Here is a 17987-nt window from a genome sequence, read left to right as displayed (position 1 = left end):
CAACAGAGCTTGCGATTGGCTCTCACGAAGGTCAAAGGCCAGCGTCACTTTGGTGTACACCGGGGGTGTACACCGAGCTGTCATCATGGCTTCCTCTTCCGAACCATTTCAAGGGTACTTTTTGTTCATTTGTAAGTTTAAACTATAAAAACAGGTGAATCACTAGAGATTGAAATTCTCTAAAGACCTTATCACCGGATTACAATTCTAACCAATGACACGCAATGTCTTAATGCTGGCTGCAATGCGCGTGCGCATCATCCCCGAAACGGTTGAGGCGGTAGATTTGGAGATATATCATTCAGCAGCACCGGAGAGCAGTGTTACCGTACGCTTACCGCCCGAGAAAACTGATTGTAGCGCATTTACAGTCTAACAATGGGGAAATCAAGAGTCAAGAAAGCAATAACTCACTTTGGTGACCAAGGTAAGTATTCAATATGAAGTTTTTATGGTTTCAGTCGTTTTTATCGTGCTTATTTGCAGCACCTTCACCATGCCCGAGCGCTAGCTTGGTGCAATTGACCTGGGTTGACGGAGTTAGAAAACAGGCCAAAGACCGACAATCTTTGTATCTTAACTGTTATCGGATCTAATTCTTCCCCGTTTTGAAAGAAATTGAGGCATATTATAGCCGCAGAAAACCACGATTTTAAGTTAGAAAATTTGCACCATTGTCTTTGTCTCCACGATGTGTAAGGAAAGGTTACGTAATAACATACCATTCAAATTTCACAGGACTGAACTAGTCCATATCACGTGCATCTTCAACCAATCATTTGTGACAATCTGTGTACAATTTCCGGTGGAATGTATGGCCATGGCATGGCAGAACTACAAAACGTGCTATCAACCATATTTTCATTAAATCACAGTTTTGTAACAACTGCATGATGCATTGATGGCATAGATGGTAGAAGTATAATTAAATTCCTATTTTAATGTAAAGCATGAAAACATGTCTGATCTGAAGGTAAACAGTGAACAGTGATATTGCCACTTATAAAATATGAAAGAGCATTAATGGCAGGAAAGTAGCTGCAATATGCCCACCTTCAATAATATTATTTACTGACATTTTGGTTTCTATTCACAGAATATGCACTGGTCCAATTTGTAGAAGACAATGCTGTTGCAGTGGTAAAATCACAGTGTATCAGATACAAAGATGACAATATTCCTACTGCACTTTGGGAGAGTGACAACAAGTACTATGTGTGTACAATTCAAAGCAAAAGTTGTAAGTATATGTAATATGACACTAATAAGTCTTGTTCTTTGTAGGTAATTAATATTGTAAGAAATGCCTTCTCATTTTGCACAGTTGGGTAATGCATTCTTGCTTGCATTTCTTCCTCTGTGTAACATCTCAATACAACATGCTCTAAAATGACATTGTCATTGACAACTTTGGTGCTTTCCTTTCCATAATTTCAGTAATGCGGAATGACAAAAAGATAGCATTAAATTTTTTTTATTTGTTATCAGATGACAAGGATAACTTGATGAGGAAAGCAAAACAATCAGAGAAATCAGTAAGCCAATGAAGAAAAAACCTACAAAGGCAGGGGAAAAACCGACAAGAGTGATGCAGATGTTGCAAAACGGCCAAAGAAAACAAAGACTGGAAAGGCTCAGGACAAGAACCAGGGCAGTGCCAAAAAGCAGCAGAATGAGGAATATCGTATACTGAAGGAAAAGAGAAAAGGGAAAAACAAGCTCTGCGGGAAGCACAGCTTAAAAAGGACAATGAGTTCATGGCAATGATAGTGAAGAAATTGAGAACAATGAGGCAGTAACATCAGAGAAATTACCAATGTACAACTCTGCAGAATCAGATACAGAGGAACAAAGTGACCAAAGTAACAATCCAAGTGAGTGCAGCACCGGTGGAAATCATGATACCGAGGAGGGCTTGACCAAAACCCACAAGAAAAAGAAGTTGGTCCAAACATGTGGCGAAAGTAACAATCCAAGTGAGTTCAGCACCAGTGGAAATCATGATACCGAGAGGGCTTGACCAAAACCCACAAGAAAAAGAAGTTGGTCCAAACATGTGGCGAAAGTAACAATCCAAGTGAGTTCAGCACCGGTAGAAATCATGCTTCTGAGGGCTTGACCAAAACCCACAAGAAAAAGAAGTTGGTCCAAACGTTTGGCAAAAATCCAAGTGAGTTCAGCATCATTGGAAATCATGCTACCGAGGAGGGCTTGACCCAAGTTCTTGAGAAAAAGAAATCGGTCCAAACACATGCTGGCATGAAAACTCATACTCCCAAAGTACCAATGAGTGGCATCAACAAAAAATCGACTCCTTCAGGAAGTACCATAGTAGGGCCAACTCCTGGTTTTGACTCTGAAAGACCATCCAACGGAATGAAGCGCCCAAGAAGCCTATTCCGTCAGCTTGCAGAAGATTCTGAAGCAGAAACAGCAGCTAAAAAGAAATGCCAGGAATGTTATTTCCTGAAAAAGAAAATTCGTATGATGGAAGCACAACAAGAGAAAATGAAGCTGAAATTTGGCGTTTAAAGGATGAACTTCTCACATCTAGAGTGAACAGTAAGTGATTGTTTATGTTGGGATACATGCATCATGTTAATCTCTGAAACATATTCATACATAATTTAATCTGTCTACATTCACCTTAGCTCTCCAGAACTCATTGTTTAAGTACTAAAAAGGATTGTATTTCATGCAATGCATTTACAAAATTTGTGTTGTGTTTGATTTTCAGTCCCACCAGAAGATGAAGAGAGTTCCCCACCACGTCCTGGAATATTGAAAAAACATATTGCAGAACGCTTCCAGGTATATACAATATTGCATGATAAAACATTTGATATAGTCTGCAAAAATTTGCAAATGTGACTTATTTCACGATTGTCAATTCTTAAAGAAAAAATGTGTTTCCCCTGTTTTGACATTATCTGATGCTAAAGTCCAAAAAGTAATTATGTTCTTTTTCACATATGGAATTTTACCTACCTGTGTCACTCAGAGCAGTACAGGTTTGCTGATGAAGTTCTTCACAGTGACTGTGTTTTACATTTTTTTAACAAGTGCATGTACTATTGTGAAAGTGTAGGTAATCACGTTACATAAATATTGTAATATATGAGGTCACATACTAATTTTATTTTTATTGCATTTAATATTTCTTACGATGAAGATGCTGGAAGTTATGCCTGGTTCCAGAGTGTTTATTTATGAACAGCAGATGAACGATGCAAGGAATAAACTGAAAGAGTCTGGGACCAAAGCAGCACTCTTCCTGCTGCAGTGCTTCTACAAAACAAAGGATTTGGTTGGAAAAAAGTGACGGGTGCTAACTGTCGTGAAAGTATTGATCCTGATACTGTTTCCTCAATGAGTGGTAAGTTTCATATATTCCTTTCTCTCTCCCTACAAGTACCTCACATGGTGCAATGAGTGTAACTTTATGTGAAATTAAGGTATTTTGTAATACTGAGTTTTTCACTGAAATTGAGGTACCTTTAAATTATTCTGCAGGTTTTGCAAGTACTGCCTGTAAAAAGGGACAAGTAGCCATCATTAAGCAGGCCCTTCGCAACAAGATGTCATCTGTTACCTCCATCATAAGGAAAAAATGGAATGCAAGTAAACTATCGCAAGGGAAATCCAGTCATCAGGAATACAAGTAAGTTCTTGTATTGCGCATACTGTCTCCAGCCATAATTGGATACCATAGATATGTTGTTACAGTTAGACCACCTTAGTGTGAGATCAGATATGTTTGCAATAATACCTTACATCTCATTTTAAGACATTTTTGTGTCAATTTATGCCACAACCTCCCAGTAGAGTCACTATACACTGATGGCCTTCTCCTTCAAAATCCATTATGACTATTGTTATCCAACTATTGATCAACAGATACTGATAAAAACAGAAGTGACAATGGAGATGGCAGTATCCATGGAAATACATTTCCTGAGCATTCTGGTGAACAAATGGATACCGACAGTGACTGATATAACCAACAGTGAGTGAGGCATTCCATGAATCTGTCCAACTTGTTTCAACAGAGACTTCAAACTCAGGGAACATTTCATCATTACATTTTTCACAATGCAAGTACAGTGAAACCTGTCCTTAGAACAAATCATCTCAAACTGTGCAATCATTTTTACTGGACTGCTGTTTTCACATTTCACTATTTTACAGAAAAGATAACGTACATTTACCTTATAATGAAGTGTGCCATCAATCAGGACAGTGCAATAAGCAATTTTACTATTTGTCAACATGCTGAACAATGCAAGTTTGGATATTTTGTTAAACCTTTTCACTTCCGATAGCTTGCTTAATTTTTGATAATGTAGTCAAAATACAGTACTCATGCCGATATAACAAACTTCTGAAAAACCGTATTCTACCTCTTTGTTAAAACTGCTGGACTGAACGCATAGGAATTTCATTTCTTGTTCCTGCTTCAACAGTGTCATGCTGATTTTTTTCACATAATTTCTTACATTCAAATTTTTTGGTGAAATTTTCATTTGTAATGATATTTTTAACTCTAATTACAAAAGTACCAATAAGTGCTACAATATCCTAGATTGCTCATCACAATTTCCTAAAAAGTCATTGGAGTAAATATAGATAGGAGTTATGATATAATGTACTGTCTATTAATCAGTATTTATGGAATTGAAAATTCACAGATTTTGATTGATTTCTAAGTCACATCTACAAGAGTTAGAATTTTTAGGACACAAATAGTTGAACGCACACAACAGTAATGGTAACTTCATCTTTCAAAATATGCATTGTTGTTGTTTATATCTTTCACACTGTTATTAAAGTATGATCACTGTTGTTAATCAAGCAATATGATTGTTTCAGTGTGTGCTTTGAATAAGAGACGGGAAAAATTAGGTGAGTGTTGCTGTTGACAATGAACATCAAGAGACTAAGGTAACTTATCAATACTGTATGAATGAGTAACCCCTATAAATCACCCCCTCCAGCCTGCAGACTATGTGATGATGGATGACTAGCATATACATTATGTGTACTTGTTTATGCTCGACGAAATCAAGTACGCCCTGTGTACACTTTTTTACCCCTCCACAACAAGTACACTCCATGCATACTTTTTTCACGGAGGTTCCCTAAAATTAAGTACGCTCTACGTATACAAAAGCGTTCCAATATTGGATAGCTTTAAGTAGCATCACATTGGATTCTGTGTACTATATAGGTACACTCTATGTGTAAAACATGTATCTTTTTTCTTTACTGATTCTGTACATAGATAATACATAGTTTTGAGAAATATGTACACTTCACGGGTTACATAAAGTAGGCATAATGTAGGGTGAATTTTGGTAAGGGTACACCGTTATTGATTAGCATATTTTTCACTGCTGAGTTGAATAGCTGCTCTGCAAACTCAAAAATCCAATGGAATCGAATCGAATCAGCACTGTGTGTATCTGGAACAGAGGGAAATTAATTCACCCAATAATGCGAGTCAGACAAGTGGACATATACCCAGTGCATTTTCCCCCTTCTTCGATTGGTTACAAATTGAATTTGTGAGAGGATAGCTCAAAAGGAATTATCACGCAGACACATGTTAATTCCCATCCAACCTTGTACATTTCACGGTGGAAATTGAATTAGTCAATGGAAGATTATGCAATCAATGTAATTAAACCTTTTCAGTGTATTTATCAAATAAAGGGGATGTTTTGTGAACGTTAATGGAGGTCATTGTAACTGACCATCGGTCAAGGTGTCAATAGCCTTTTCAATCTATAACTGGCAAGCTTTTTATAAAACTCAGAGATCAATATATGTGATTGGTATATCCACTATACAGATAATAATTCAGTGAACATTTTAACTATCCGTTGGACCTAAAATTATAAGAGATGATAATAAGCCAGGCCTTATTCTCAGCAGTCACCGTTGGTTAGCTCAGTGGTAGCCAGCTCAAGCTAGCTAAAATGGCTAACTTTGCAATTTTAGGTCTAAAAGATGATCACAATGTTAAAATGTCTAACTGCCACCTATAAACAGATACCAATGTGTTAATTTTGCAGGTTTCACATTAAATATCTGTGCAGTGATAAAATATTTTACCAAAACTATAAATTCTGCTCATTAGGATGCAATGAGGGCTCTGACTTTGTGGCATGAACAAACTGTACAGTGATATTGTTAAATCTAAAAGTAAAATGTACAAATGAATGATCATTTTACAAATGAACAATGAATAAACAAATAGATAAATAATAAATAGAGAATAAATAAAAAAAATAAATAAACACTATATCTTGATGGTGATCCTCACATAGATTACAAATTCAAGATCACTTATAACATTGTACATATAGCATTTATGTCCATGTATGATGGTTGTATGGCCTCTGCAGTGCTTCTTGACATTTATTAGAAATGCCATGCATGTCTTGGCCTTTATACTTCTCAATGGTTGATTCAATTTCAGCGTCATGTGTATATGCATGATGTTGGCCAGCCTGCGTGTATCCGTATATACAGTTTTGTACAAGTGCTGCTGATTACCAGAGTCTGTCGCTTATAATTGTCCAATGACGAATGCACGGTAAGAGAGCAAAAGATATACTTGTAATCTGTCGCCTGCCTCAAAGCAACATAACTCATCTCCAAAATAAACAAAGTAATACAGAAATTTAATCAACTGAAGGATATGAAGGTTTGTATTTCTGAGAAGTATTCTCGGGAATATTAATGTTGATACTGTATTATTGTCATGTATATTTTGGGGCTGAAAGGAATTAAGGAATTCATTTCTTATTGTTTTTCCAATGATGGAGAGACCATAACACAGAGGAGATAGAATATATGTGTCAAACTTGATACTAGTGGATGTAAAAATGTAATGAAATTTTATTTATAATATAATTGTCAAAACTGGCTAAAAGGAAGGATTAGGTTGCATTAATTGGGGAGGGAAGAGTAGGGAGGGTATTGTCAAGGAGGGTCCCAAGATCAAAAGGTATAGGTTGGTATTATGTTGGGGAAGTGAGCAATCATGAGTTTATTAACTGATGCAATTGTTAAGAGAGGATACCATGCAGGGAGTTTCAAAAATGGCTGCTTTTAATTTATTCTACTGGCTTCACTACCACTGATCTGTAAATTAGAAATCAGGCACATATTTTATGTATAAGGGCTGGCATACAGGCTGATGATGTATGTCTTTGTGCCTAACCTGTAATGCTAAATCCATGTCCATCACTTCCGAACTATATGATGTACACTGCTTTCCCATCAACCATTGCTGCATTGACTATTTGCTTCAACATGGTTAAAGTCCCATCAAAACAACAGCTCGATTGTATGTTCGTCGGTTCAAAAATTACAGCGAACTGACATATATCGTTGGTTTCTATAGACAAATGCTGACATTTATGATGCAAATTCCAAGTCTTCTATACTCAGTGCTGTTGACATTACCAATCGGCACATTTACAATAAATACTTCAGCAGATTTAGCAGTGGGATGGCTGCATGTGCAAATGACATGTGCAACCAGGTTACTGCGGACAGAATGGGTATATGTTTAATGAGGCATGAGTGTTCCCACTAACATCATCTGACAATTCTTTGTTGAAACTGTCTTAATGTCATCCCTTTTACAAATAGCAAAAGAACATTTTGTATCAGCGACTGTAAAATTTCAATAGTTATATGATTTGTCCTTCTATAAACCAAAAAGAAAGAAATACATGGAGAAACAAATAGAATTAATTACAAGAAAAACATTTATACCTGAAACATTATTATTTTTCATGTATGACATATAGCCTGTAAACTAAAACGGTGTAAATATTATTTTTTCCTCATCAGCTAAAACAAAAACTATGGAATGACAACATAAGACTTTCTTTAATTGTTGCATTCATTTTGTTGTTGATATTCTTGCAATTACTTAATGATAGAAAATTTTTTAAACTTAATATTACAGCTGACGCAAACACCTGTCAGCACACTGAGAACAAACAATTCTGGCTCACCGGTGTGATCAAAATGATTGCTGCACCAAGAGATGTCAAATGCAGGAAACTGGTTTTTTTTCCAAAAGAATTTTAATTTTGAAATTTTTACTGTAGTTATAAAGCCCACACCCCAGCGTACATATGTGTTACTTAAGCAATTGAATCTTAAAAACACTGAATTTGCACAACTACATGAGCGTAATTGTCATGGATAAAACCTGGAACTCTCACTTTCTCATACTTTGAAATGACACTGACATGTGACCTTGCCCACAGTGACACTGCCTGAATAGCAGATGAAAACCCTAATCACACGAATTGGACTCATTAAACTTTCATGTCTTTTTTTTCCTAATGACAAGGTTGACTGATTTAGGTTAAATATGACAGCAAATACCTTTCTCTCATCAATCATTGCTTTGATAGATTATGATTGTTATTATTTTACTACTTATATTTTTTATTAATTTTTGGTGGCTGTATCTTTGCATCAGATTGCTTCCTGATCCGTAACTATGCATGCACAATGATATATATCTGTATATGCACACATGTACCTACAATACACATACAGAATAAAAGAAGATATTCAAGCAACAATTTCAACTTTTTAATTTGGAACTATTGTAACAACATCAGTGTTCCATCATCTTAACATGAAAAAGATGAATATTTTGCCTGTCAGCGAAAATTTTGACAAAATTTTTGGAAATTTAGGGCTATATATTATTATATTAAGCATTTGAGAATTTGGTATTTTGTGACCACTGGTGTAGTACTGTATACTGAAACTACATTCAATTATATTCGTCCCAGCACGAGCTGAGATGCTGTGCAAAAAAGAACAAAATCTGTCCAAGTTTCTGTCAGCCGGAATAACTGATGTTGTGCGTGTGTTGTTATATTTGGTAACAATAATGTTCACAATCAGCATCATTTGCAGCAGCCTGAAATTGCTTTCAATATCATTTCATTTTTGATATTCTTTCTTGCCTCATATCTATAAACACATTCACCGATCCCTCCATGTACTGTCACAGTATCAGAATAGAGTTGCTTGTGGCAGCAAGTTTGTTACTTAATATAGCTTGCATACACCCGACATCGGACACCAGCTACACGCACAAATTTTGTCAGTCTCGCATGATGGCTCTTTTTGAAGACTGTGTTAGTCAATCTCTTCTCATGCTAACATTGGCAGTAGCGGTTGTTGTTCTTGCATGCCTTAGAATCATTTCACAAAATGTAATCTCATTTTTAGGAAAAGTCTATATTTTTGCAAATTAATTAGAAAACAGTAACCTCATTTACAAATAGCCCAGATTTTATGTCAAAGAGAAATAACTATTAAATGAATGATAATCTAAAACCTAAATAAGTTGACACTGGACGTTGAAAAACACATTAAGGCATAAAAACTTTACATACTAGATGTATTGGTACAGTGCTGACACAGAGAAATTCCTAGGTTGGCTTAAGGTAGAGACTGCCACTGGGACAAATATTTAGACTCAAATTTTTACTATTCTTCGCTGATCTTGTAGGGCTCTCAAGTTTTCATAAATCAAAAATTATGTTTTCCCCATAGAGTTCACATAGGGATGGCAACCATTTTGAATTAATTTCAAATAGTAAATGTTAGGTAATAGATTCTATAGTGCGGTGATCCTTGATTTTTATTCTTGATTTGGTAAAAGAATGGTTGAAGGTTTCATAGCGGAGAGTAAGCTATGTCTTCTACTTTACAAGGCTCATTGTTGGTTTTAACCCTTTTGGTGCTGTAATTCTTCCCACCAAAATTTTACTTCCACATTTCACCAATCATTTATGAATTTTTCTGAATTTTTTTGATAATTTTGGACCAAACAGACATCATATTTTATTGGCTGCAGTTTTTAATAAAAAATTTTGCAAAAATCTGAGAAAAATTGACAGGTATATTTTCTAAAGGAGAGAAAAATGGACGTAGGCGCTCAAAGTTAAAAGGTGCAGATACATGTATGTCATCAGTTAGAAGGCACACTGGTGAAAATTCCCATTTTCCAGAACAAACTTCTGTTAAGATGTAACGCTGTACAATGTCTAAAACAGAGAAAGTAATTTCACCTGAGACTTGGTCATAAGAGTTGCCCTTTTGATATGCAGCTATGAATAAATTCTGACATTTTGCAGGATATAGGACATGCTATGAACTCACAGCACACTTAGTGGTATAAATTATTCAGTATATTACGGCATCCATCTCAAGTATTCACCCAAATTCTCATTTGAAGAACTGTCATAGAATAGGACCAGAGCCAATTGGGTTACAATATTCTAGCCACTGCAAATTTGCAAATCCATTGCAAATATTATTTGCTTTTACAGTGAGCTACTTAAAATATTTTGCGTAAGTGTATATATGTTGAAAATTACCACCCTAACCATCTGGAATACATTCTAATTTTCCTGTCCTTTTCTGGTTATTAAGAGAAAAAATTCTTGGGACCATAATTGAAATTTTGCCATTTAAGTGATATCATAGAAAGCTTAGGGGGTCGACCATATTTTCAAAATGGTGGATTTCTACAGGTAAAACATCTAAGATTACAGAAGTAAAAGTTTTCAGGTTGTGGGAATTTAACACCAGAAATGCCTAAAAGGGTGAAATGATGAATGAATTTAGCTGGTCTCACAAACAAAGAGAACTTATTGCCGTGGCAGCAATAATGCATTTAAAATTTAGTGTTCAAAGTATTTATTAGATGGCCATCTCAAGCTCTAACTGTGGTGAGAATTCAACTTTTTACCCACAATGCATTTCAATACCATGTAGTTTGGACCCCCTAGCACACAACAAATGCTACTTAAGGTAGCGAGAATTACCACCTGCTCACCACTCTTTTCTCTGAGATATCATTATATTGTCAAAATTTGCACATATCAAACTGCAAGCTTCTTTTCAGATTATACGCCTTTGTTCTGAAATATTTTCAGACCAAAATGAGCTGCACATCTGGTCAAAACTTCTTACAATATGGTTTCAAACTGACTTGTGAGTGCAGGTTCATTAGTGTCATCTGCACCCTGTGACAGAACTCCAGTTACTCAAATGCTTAATGGAAAATACATGAATGCGCAACAATATCACAAATTCTCCTAACACGGCTGAGCTATGTCATTTGACAGTAGAAACTGCAAATCGATGACACCACTGAACTGTGCTGTATGATTAAAAGAGCAGACCTCTTTGCTCATATTATACAGGTATTCATTATATTAGACGGGGCTTCATTGAGAACATTAAAACAGAATGATTTTCAGGATTCCTGTAAGATTAATTTCCAAAAAGTCTTTTTCGAAAGTTTCGGACAAAATATTTTTGCATATATTAATGATGGAACTCTAACATTTTCCCTAATCAGCCCTCTCATGAGTTGTGGTCACACCTGTTGTTTTACATTCTGATACAGTAACTTCAACTTTTGCAAGAAAGATTTCAAATTCTGACCAGAACCCCAAAAAAGGCAAATATTTAATACCATCAAAATCATAATGTTAGGATTTGCCACATATTCTGTCTGTCAGACTCTATCGTGAGCTATAATTGAAAACAAAAATTCGTGTTTACATTTCATTTCTCTTCTTGGCCCTTGTATGGCACATCACAAACAAGTGCAGGCAGGCATAAAATGATGTAATTTCTATGCAGCGTGGGGAGAACAGACAGACAATCCTATTTCAGTCAATTTAAAAGCAATTGTGCATTGCATTATTAATATTGGTGTTGAGGTACATGTACATGTAGCTAGACCAAAATGGACTAGCTATCCTTAATTTTAGAATGCTGGTAGTAAAGAAAATACATTCAGTGCACACAAAAGACACTCAAAATTTGCACAGATGCTCTCAATTTTCAGTTGGCTTGTGAGTCGTCAAATATTTAACCCATTTTCAACTTATACACCTGTATTTAAAACAAGGAAAGCGGTCAGCTTGCCTACTTTACTTTAATGGAAAATTGGCATGGATTATCGTACGCAGTGTTTTCTCTGAATATGTACGGGAAGGGACAATTTGTGCCCTAGCTGTTCATCAACAGTTGGGGGCAGACAATTTTTTTTTGGGGGGGGAGAGGGTGTATTTTCTAACATTTCATTGAGATCAAGAATGTCACTTAACATGCCTAAAACACAGCCAAAGCGGAAATTTTAACAATGCCATCATTGATACAATGTTTCAAGTTCTGTCTTTCAAACTTTAAAGCTATCAAAAAATGAACGTAGAATGGTGCTAGTGTCCAGTTTTGATATGTGTATTGTTCAAACACACCTGCCAGCAATACAAAATTTTGAATAATGTGTTTCAAAAATTTATCATGTCTGTATGGGGAAAGTACAAATAACAATTTCACAGTCAGATTTTTAAATCTCCAAACTTTCATTTTGTTGTAACAATTTTGAAGCCAATCACAATAGGTTTTATTTGCTTTGCGCATATTTAATCAGGGTATATTGTTCCTCAGACGAACCATGCACGAACCATAACGAATCCACACACCTACTATCGTACAGAAGAAACAATTCACACAAGTTTCTAAATATGCAAAATAACGTTGCAATTGAGAACATCTAATTTAATATGCTGTGAGAAATCTACTTGAAGTAAATAGCATTTTTGAGTAAAGAAAATATTTTGAAGTCTTTTTGACAGAAAACAATAGAGAGTGGAGCAAGCAAGTGAGATATATACACAAAATCATAACTCAGAAACATACAGAGGTTTGGGGTGGATATGTCATACCGAGGGTTAAAGTAGATAAACCGGTTTTGGAAATCAAAAGGCACAAATACTTGTAATTCAATGCAAGTTTTGGAACTACATTCAGAATGAGGTCAGAACTGCAGTGACATGAAACACACTGTTGCTGATGGAAAATACATCACTTAATATAGAAAGCAGGTTTTAATGGAGATATTTTTGGTCTGTTTTACCACTCAAAGTCACAAAAGTTTACATTTTTGTCATTTTCACACATACACACTGCTCCTAAAACATTCCAAGAAATACCTCCTCTGTCAGGCTTCCCCTAACAAACACCACATTTCCTGTCCGTAGGTTCATATAGACTGATCTACAGAAAATTCTGGACGAATATCTGGAAAGTTACCTCAGGTTTTTTCATTCATTTAAAATGGAAATGAATTAACTGTGATGGTCAGAATCAGTGACTCCAGTGGTTTCATTTTAAATATCTAAACCACAGTCCCTCTATCCACAGTCCCTCTATAGAGCAATGCAAAATTAGGCCTTATACTCATGGGTCAAAAGAGCATCTGAATACATTAATACGTTAATGCGACTGACAAGTCCTGGGTTAATTCCTGCAGATGCATGCTATAATTGCTGGTGAATCCACAAGCCTATAGATCAATCTCACAGCTCTGCTGCTAATGCACACAATTTATGCGTTGATCTTGAATTCTCACTGATGTATGGCTCGGGGGTGACCGGTTCTGCACAAAAATAAGCCCATACATAAACTTCATCTAGTTAGGTTTGAGCAGTCAAATGAAATTATTAATAAAGTTGAAACAATATTGCAAAAAAAAATAACTACAACTATCACTACTTTGTTTGTTCACATACGATAATGATAACCCATACATTTTTTAAAACCTGATGTACATCTCTGATTTAATAGACTTTACGTGATTGTAAAATATATTCTAAATATAACTGTGCAATCATGTTTTGTTGATGGCATAAATTTCTTTCCTTGCCTCTTGCCCACTCACTTCAAGACATGCAATTGTTATCATCTGTAATCCGAACTCTTCCGACTGAATTATTCCTTATTTTTTTAATCTATTTATTAATAACTTCGTTTCTTAATTTAATTCTTGATTGCATTTCAGTTTCAACATTTTCTGTAATCTGACTTGGGAAACAAAACACAGAGAGAAAACACATTATTCATAAGAAATTTAAGCGAGCCAACTTTATTTTGATGTAACCAGGAGGAATTACTTTTGAGTCGCCGTCTTTGCTGTAACATATCACTCCAAAATGCCCTCGGCAAAGTTCAGCGTGAACATCATGAAGACAGTTTTAACGTTCATGCACTGCAGATGCATGCACATTACTTAGAATGTATATTGCACACAGTTATTTCCCGCGGCCTTTAAATCAAAACCACCAGTACAAGGAACCTTCACCAAAGAAAAATCATAGAAGACTGTTGAGAATGTCTAATGTTATTTTTTTTTTGTCATTATAACCCAAAACTGGTCTGTTTCCTTGCTGGTGTGGGAAAAGCACAATCCAGTTTGGTTTTTATGGAAAATTCAATTAATCAATAATTTCTGGTATGAATGGGAAATGAAAATTTCAAGTACAAATTGCACAATGGTGCTCTTATTGATTATGGCCTTTGAGGCGAATCTGATTGACTGCTCTGAGGCGACTGTTTGAAAGTGGCATCAACACTGGAAATTTTGAAAATTTCACGGCTAAATTAAACTCTCCTTTATTTTCTTGCTGTAATAGCAGGCTTTTAATTTACAGAGTGTAACATTTCTATATTTTTATTTGCGTGTGTGCAGTTGTTCAGCCTTTTTCCTGCAGGTTTGTAATTATCATCATCAATGGACGATGATTAAGATGTATCCACTGGCGTCAAACTGGCTTCTGGCTCTAGTTGCAGTGCATGTAATTATACCTTGCGGTAACTTGTGTTTTTCTCCCCTCAGAAACTGACAAAAAAATTAGAAATCATGATCTGCTGAATAAATTAAAAGCAACAACATTAACAATCAAAATATTGAAACAAAATACTGAGAGTAAATTGAACCTCGTCTGCCATGTCAGAAATTAATTTTATGCGTGAGTGATGCGTGACCAATGGGGATAGCACTTAGCAATTCAAAAAGATGTCACGGCCTACGTAAGACGCGAGGAATTTCATTGCAATTTCATTTTTTGAAGATGTAACCTTTTGTCAGATGAAAATGGCTGCATAATAAATCAACGGAGTGTATGAAGCGCATTGCCGTCTCTGCACTATAGGTAATTTGAAGCTGAAATCTGAATGAACCCGCTCGACTTGCCAGTTTAATGTCATCCAATTTTACATGCGAGACTGTACGGGAAGGTGATGGATGTCCTTGGCTAACGCAGTGGACGTAAAATTTAAACCAAGAATTCAGTAAATGTGGAAACTGTCCAACACTAGATTGAAACTAAATTAGAGAGATTGTACACATAGATTAAATACGATTATCGGCAATCCTATCATCTTATACAGGAAAATTCTCACTTTGCAAGCTGTGACCTTTGCTGGCCTGCCACCTGGAACTGATTAAATTTTGAAACCTAAAGGTTCTATCCCGTTGCTTAGGTTTAAGCCATCTGAATGAAATTCTTATGAGCAGTCTTATTTTTCTTCTCCTTCCCCCCCCCCCCCCCCCCCCCCCCCCCCCCCAATATCTCATAGCCATGCACTCAGTACAATTCACCATGAAAGGTACAATAAAAGCAACGCGATTCTGGTGTACTTGCATTTAGCCAATCAGCAGGCTTGTTGCATTTTTGTCTGCCTCCAACTGCAGTTGATGGCATAATAGGTGTTTTTGCAATCCAATTTATGATTGGCCATGATTTTTGCATTTCAAAAATGCTGCGTTGGCATTATTAATTGCAAAGGCCCAAGCTGTTTTGACATGATGTAGCTAAATACAACCTCTTTCAAATTTGGAAACCAGGTTTTAAAACTCATAACAGGCCATTTTTACAGCAAACAAAGACTTGATGTACTGCATGCTTCATGATTAAACCAGTAAAAAAATAGATAAACATACCGGTACATCACTCACGCTGTTTACTGAAAATACCATCTACTGCATAAAATTTTGGAAAAATTTGCATCAGCGTTTGCAAAATGTAACACAGTCCATATGTTCCTAGAAACAAACAACGCGCTTTCAATATTTTTATACAAAAAATATTTAGTTCATCGTATAATTTTGTAAATTACGACGCCATATATTTGTCTGTGGTTTTCTTTCAAAAATTGGGCTAATAGTTGACAGTTAAGGCAGAGAGACCCGGGGTTTGATTGAGTCAAGCCACGATTAGTTTCTTGTGATAAGGTAATTAAGAACTGATTTTGTTGAAGGTGTGAGCACAAATTATCACATGACAATCCCCCACAAAATTGCAGTCATTCCATCACAGCCGATTACTGATCTTCCTTTGTGACACAATTGGCCGGGACTGCGACCTTACATACCTTCTGCTGGTCTTAAAGCCTTCATAGGACAAGGATACGACATCGGCAATTAATGAGAAATGATTACATTCTGTAGAGCCGAGAAACAACATTCCACAACTAATTCACAAAGAATATCCATTTGTGTTTGTGTGAGCGAGCGAGTGACAAATAATGTTCACATATATGCACAGAGCAAATTCTACACCAGGTTGTTGCTCTTTCGTTATGGTTTTCTCATCACAATTTAACATAATAAATATGCATTCTTGCACTCAGGCCGGGATAGACATTTGCTTCTACGTACCAAAGCATCACTCTTTTTTGAACTCTTGCATTGCTTACCATTTCAAATTCGAACATATTTCATCAATCGAAAAAAGGGCCATAAATTGTTATAAACAGATTTGGTCAGCCATTGCAGACTGTAAACATATCTAATACTGGTACACTGTATGCAAATAGACTACTAAGAGTTGAAACAGCCTGTAATTCCTCCATCTTTCCTTACTCTAGCTATTCCAAACACAGTCTTTGAGTCTGATGAAAATTTAAAATTGTTCATTTCCTGTTGGCAAAAAACCAAGCAAAGATATCACACTCAATTTCAATTTTTTGTACATATATTTTAAAATCCCTAACACAGATGTACATGAAAAACTGATCAGTTTCCTTTACCCTTTGAGTGCTGTAATTTTTCCTACCCAAATTGCACTGCCACAATTTTACCAATTTTTATGAATTTTTCTGAAATTTTTTGATAATTTTGAACCAAATGGCCATCATATTTTATTGGCTACAGTATTTTATCAAAATTTTGGCAAAAACTGAGAAAAAATTGACTGGAGTATATTTTATAAAGGCGACAAAAATTGACGTTGGCGCTCAAAGAATTAAAGGTACACACCTAGACAGTGAAAGACTTAAACTTTTGCTCAAACTTCCCTAAAAGAATCATTCAACAATACTCTTTCAAAGTCACAAATAAAAATCTGGGAACACCATGCAAATTAATTTTTGGTTCAAGAGAAACAAATTACCAAAGATTTACCAATATTTGAAATTCATAATGGCCGCCATCCCTGTGCTAACTCTATGGAGAACAATAAAATTGATTTTTGAAAACTTAGAGACAGTGAAAACTTTTCTTATACAAAGAGCTTTGAAATGGGCCCCCACAAGTGATAGATAAGAAAAGCATTGTAATAGTTTGAGAGTCCGAATATCTGTTCCTGAGGTGCATTCTAACTTAAATGTAACAATATGTTATGCAAAGCAAATCCATTCTGATGCCTACATGTGGTTGGGAAGTACTGGCAAAGATATACAGCCAGTCCATCAGTGTACATGTATCTGTACAAATACTGTAATTGTACTGGTACATGTCCACAAAAAAACTATCCAGGGTTTGTGATGCTGTTTTCATTTTTCTATAGATTTATGGTTACATAGAAGGAGAGTACAGAGTCTCTCTTTTACTATGAAAAGCTGTTTTGCAGTTCTAAATCCCAGGTATCTGTTTATAGGCAGAAACAGATGGACAGGCACATATTTCGAAATACCTCAAAGCGTGCACGTGACATGTTTATGTGTATGGCATTTGTTTTTAACTATTAATCTGTACACAACCTAATAAGACTACAGGTTTATTAGGGAAACCTTTCCTGAAAAACTGATCACAGAGAATTTCACACGCATGTAAATGTACACGTGCATGACAACAC

The 17987-nt window shown here is 35.8% G+C and overlaps 2 protein-coding genes across 14 annotated transcripts in view; one reads left to right on the top strand and one right to left on the bottom strand.

The window, feature by feature from the left end:
- The window catches only part of LOC139115703 (potassium voltage-gated channel subfamily KQT member 1-like), a 348427-nt gene that overhangs the window by 110537 nt on the left and 219903 nt on the right, over nt 1-17987 (bottom strand). The window lies entirely within an intron of this gene.
- On the top strand, nt 281-4855 carry LOC139115701 (uncharacterized). The gene is made up of 7 exons (XM_070678008.1): nt 281-427; nt 1097-1240; nt 1489-2562; nt 2738-2811; nt 3173-3376; nt 3514-3661; nt 3898-4855. Exons 3-5 carry the CDS (start codon nt 2448-2450, stop codon nt 3320-3322), a joined length of 339 nt encoding a protein of 112 aa, XP_070534109.1. The 5' UTR covers nt 281-427; nt 1097-1240; nt 1489-2447; the 3' UTR covers nt 3323-3376; nt 3514-3661; nt 3898-4855.

Source organism: Ptychodera flava, chromosome 17 (genome assembly GCF_041260155.1).
Source record: "Ptychodera flava strain L36383 chromosome 17, AS_Pfla_20210202, whole genome shotgun sequence".
NCBI lineage: Eukaryota > Metazoa > Hemichordata > Enteropneusta > Ptychoderidae > Ptychodera > Ptychodera flava.
This window is presented reverse-complemented; position numbering and strand designations above follow the sequence as displayed.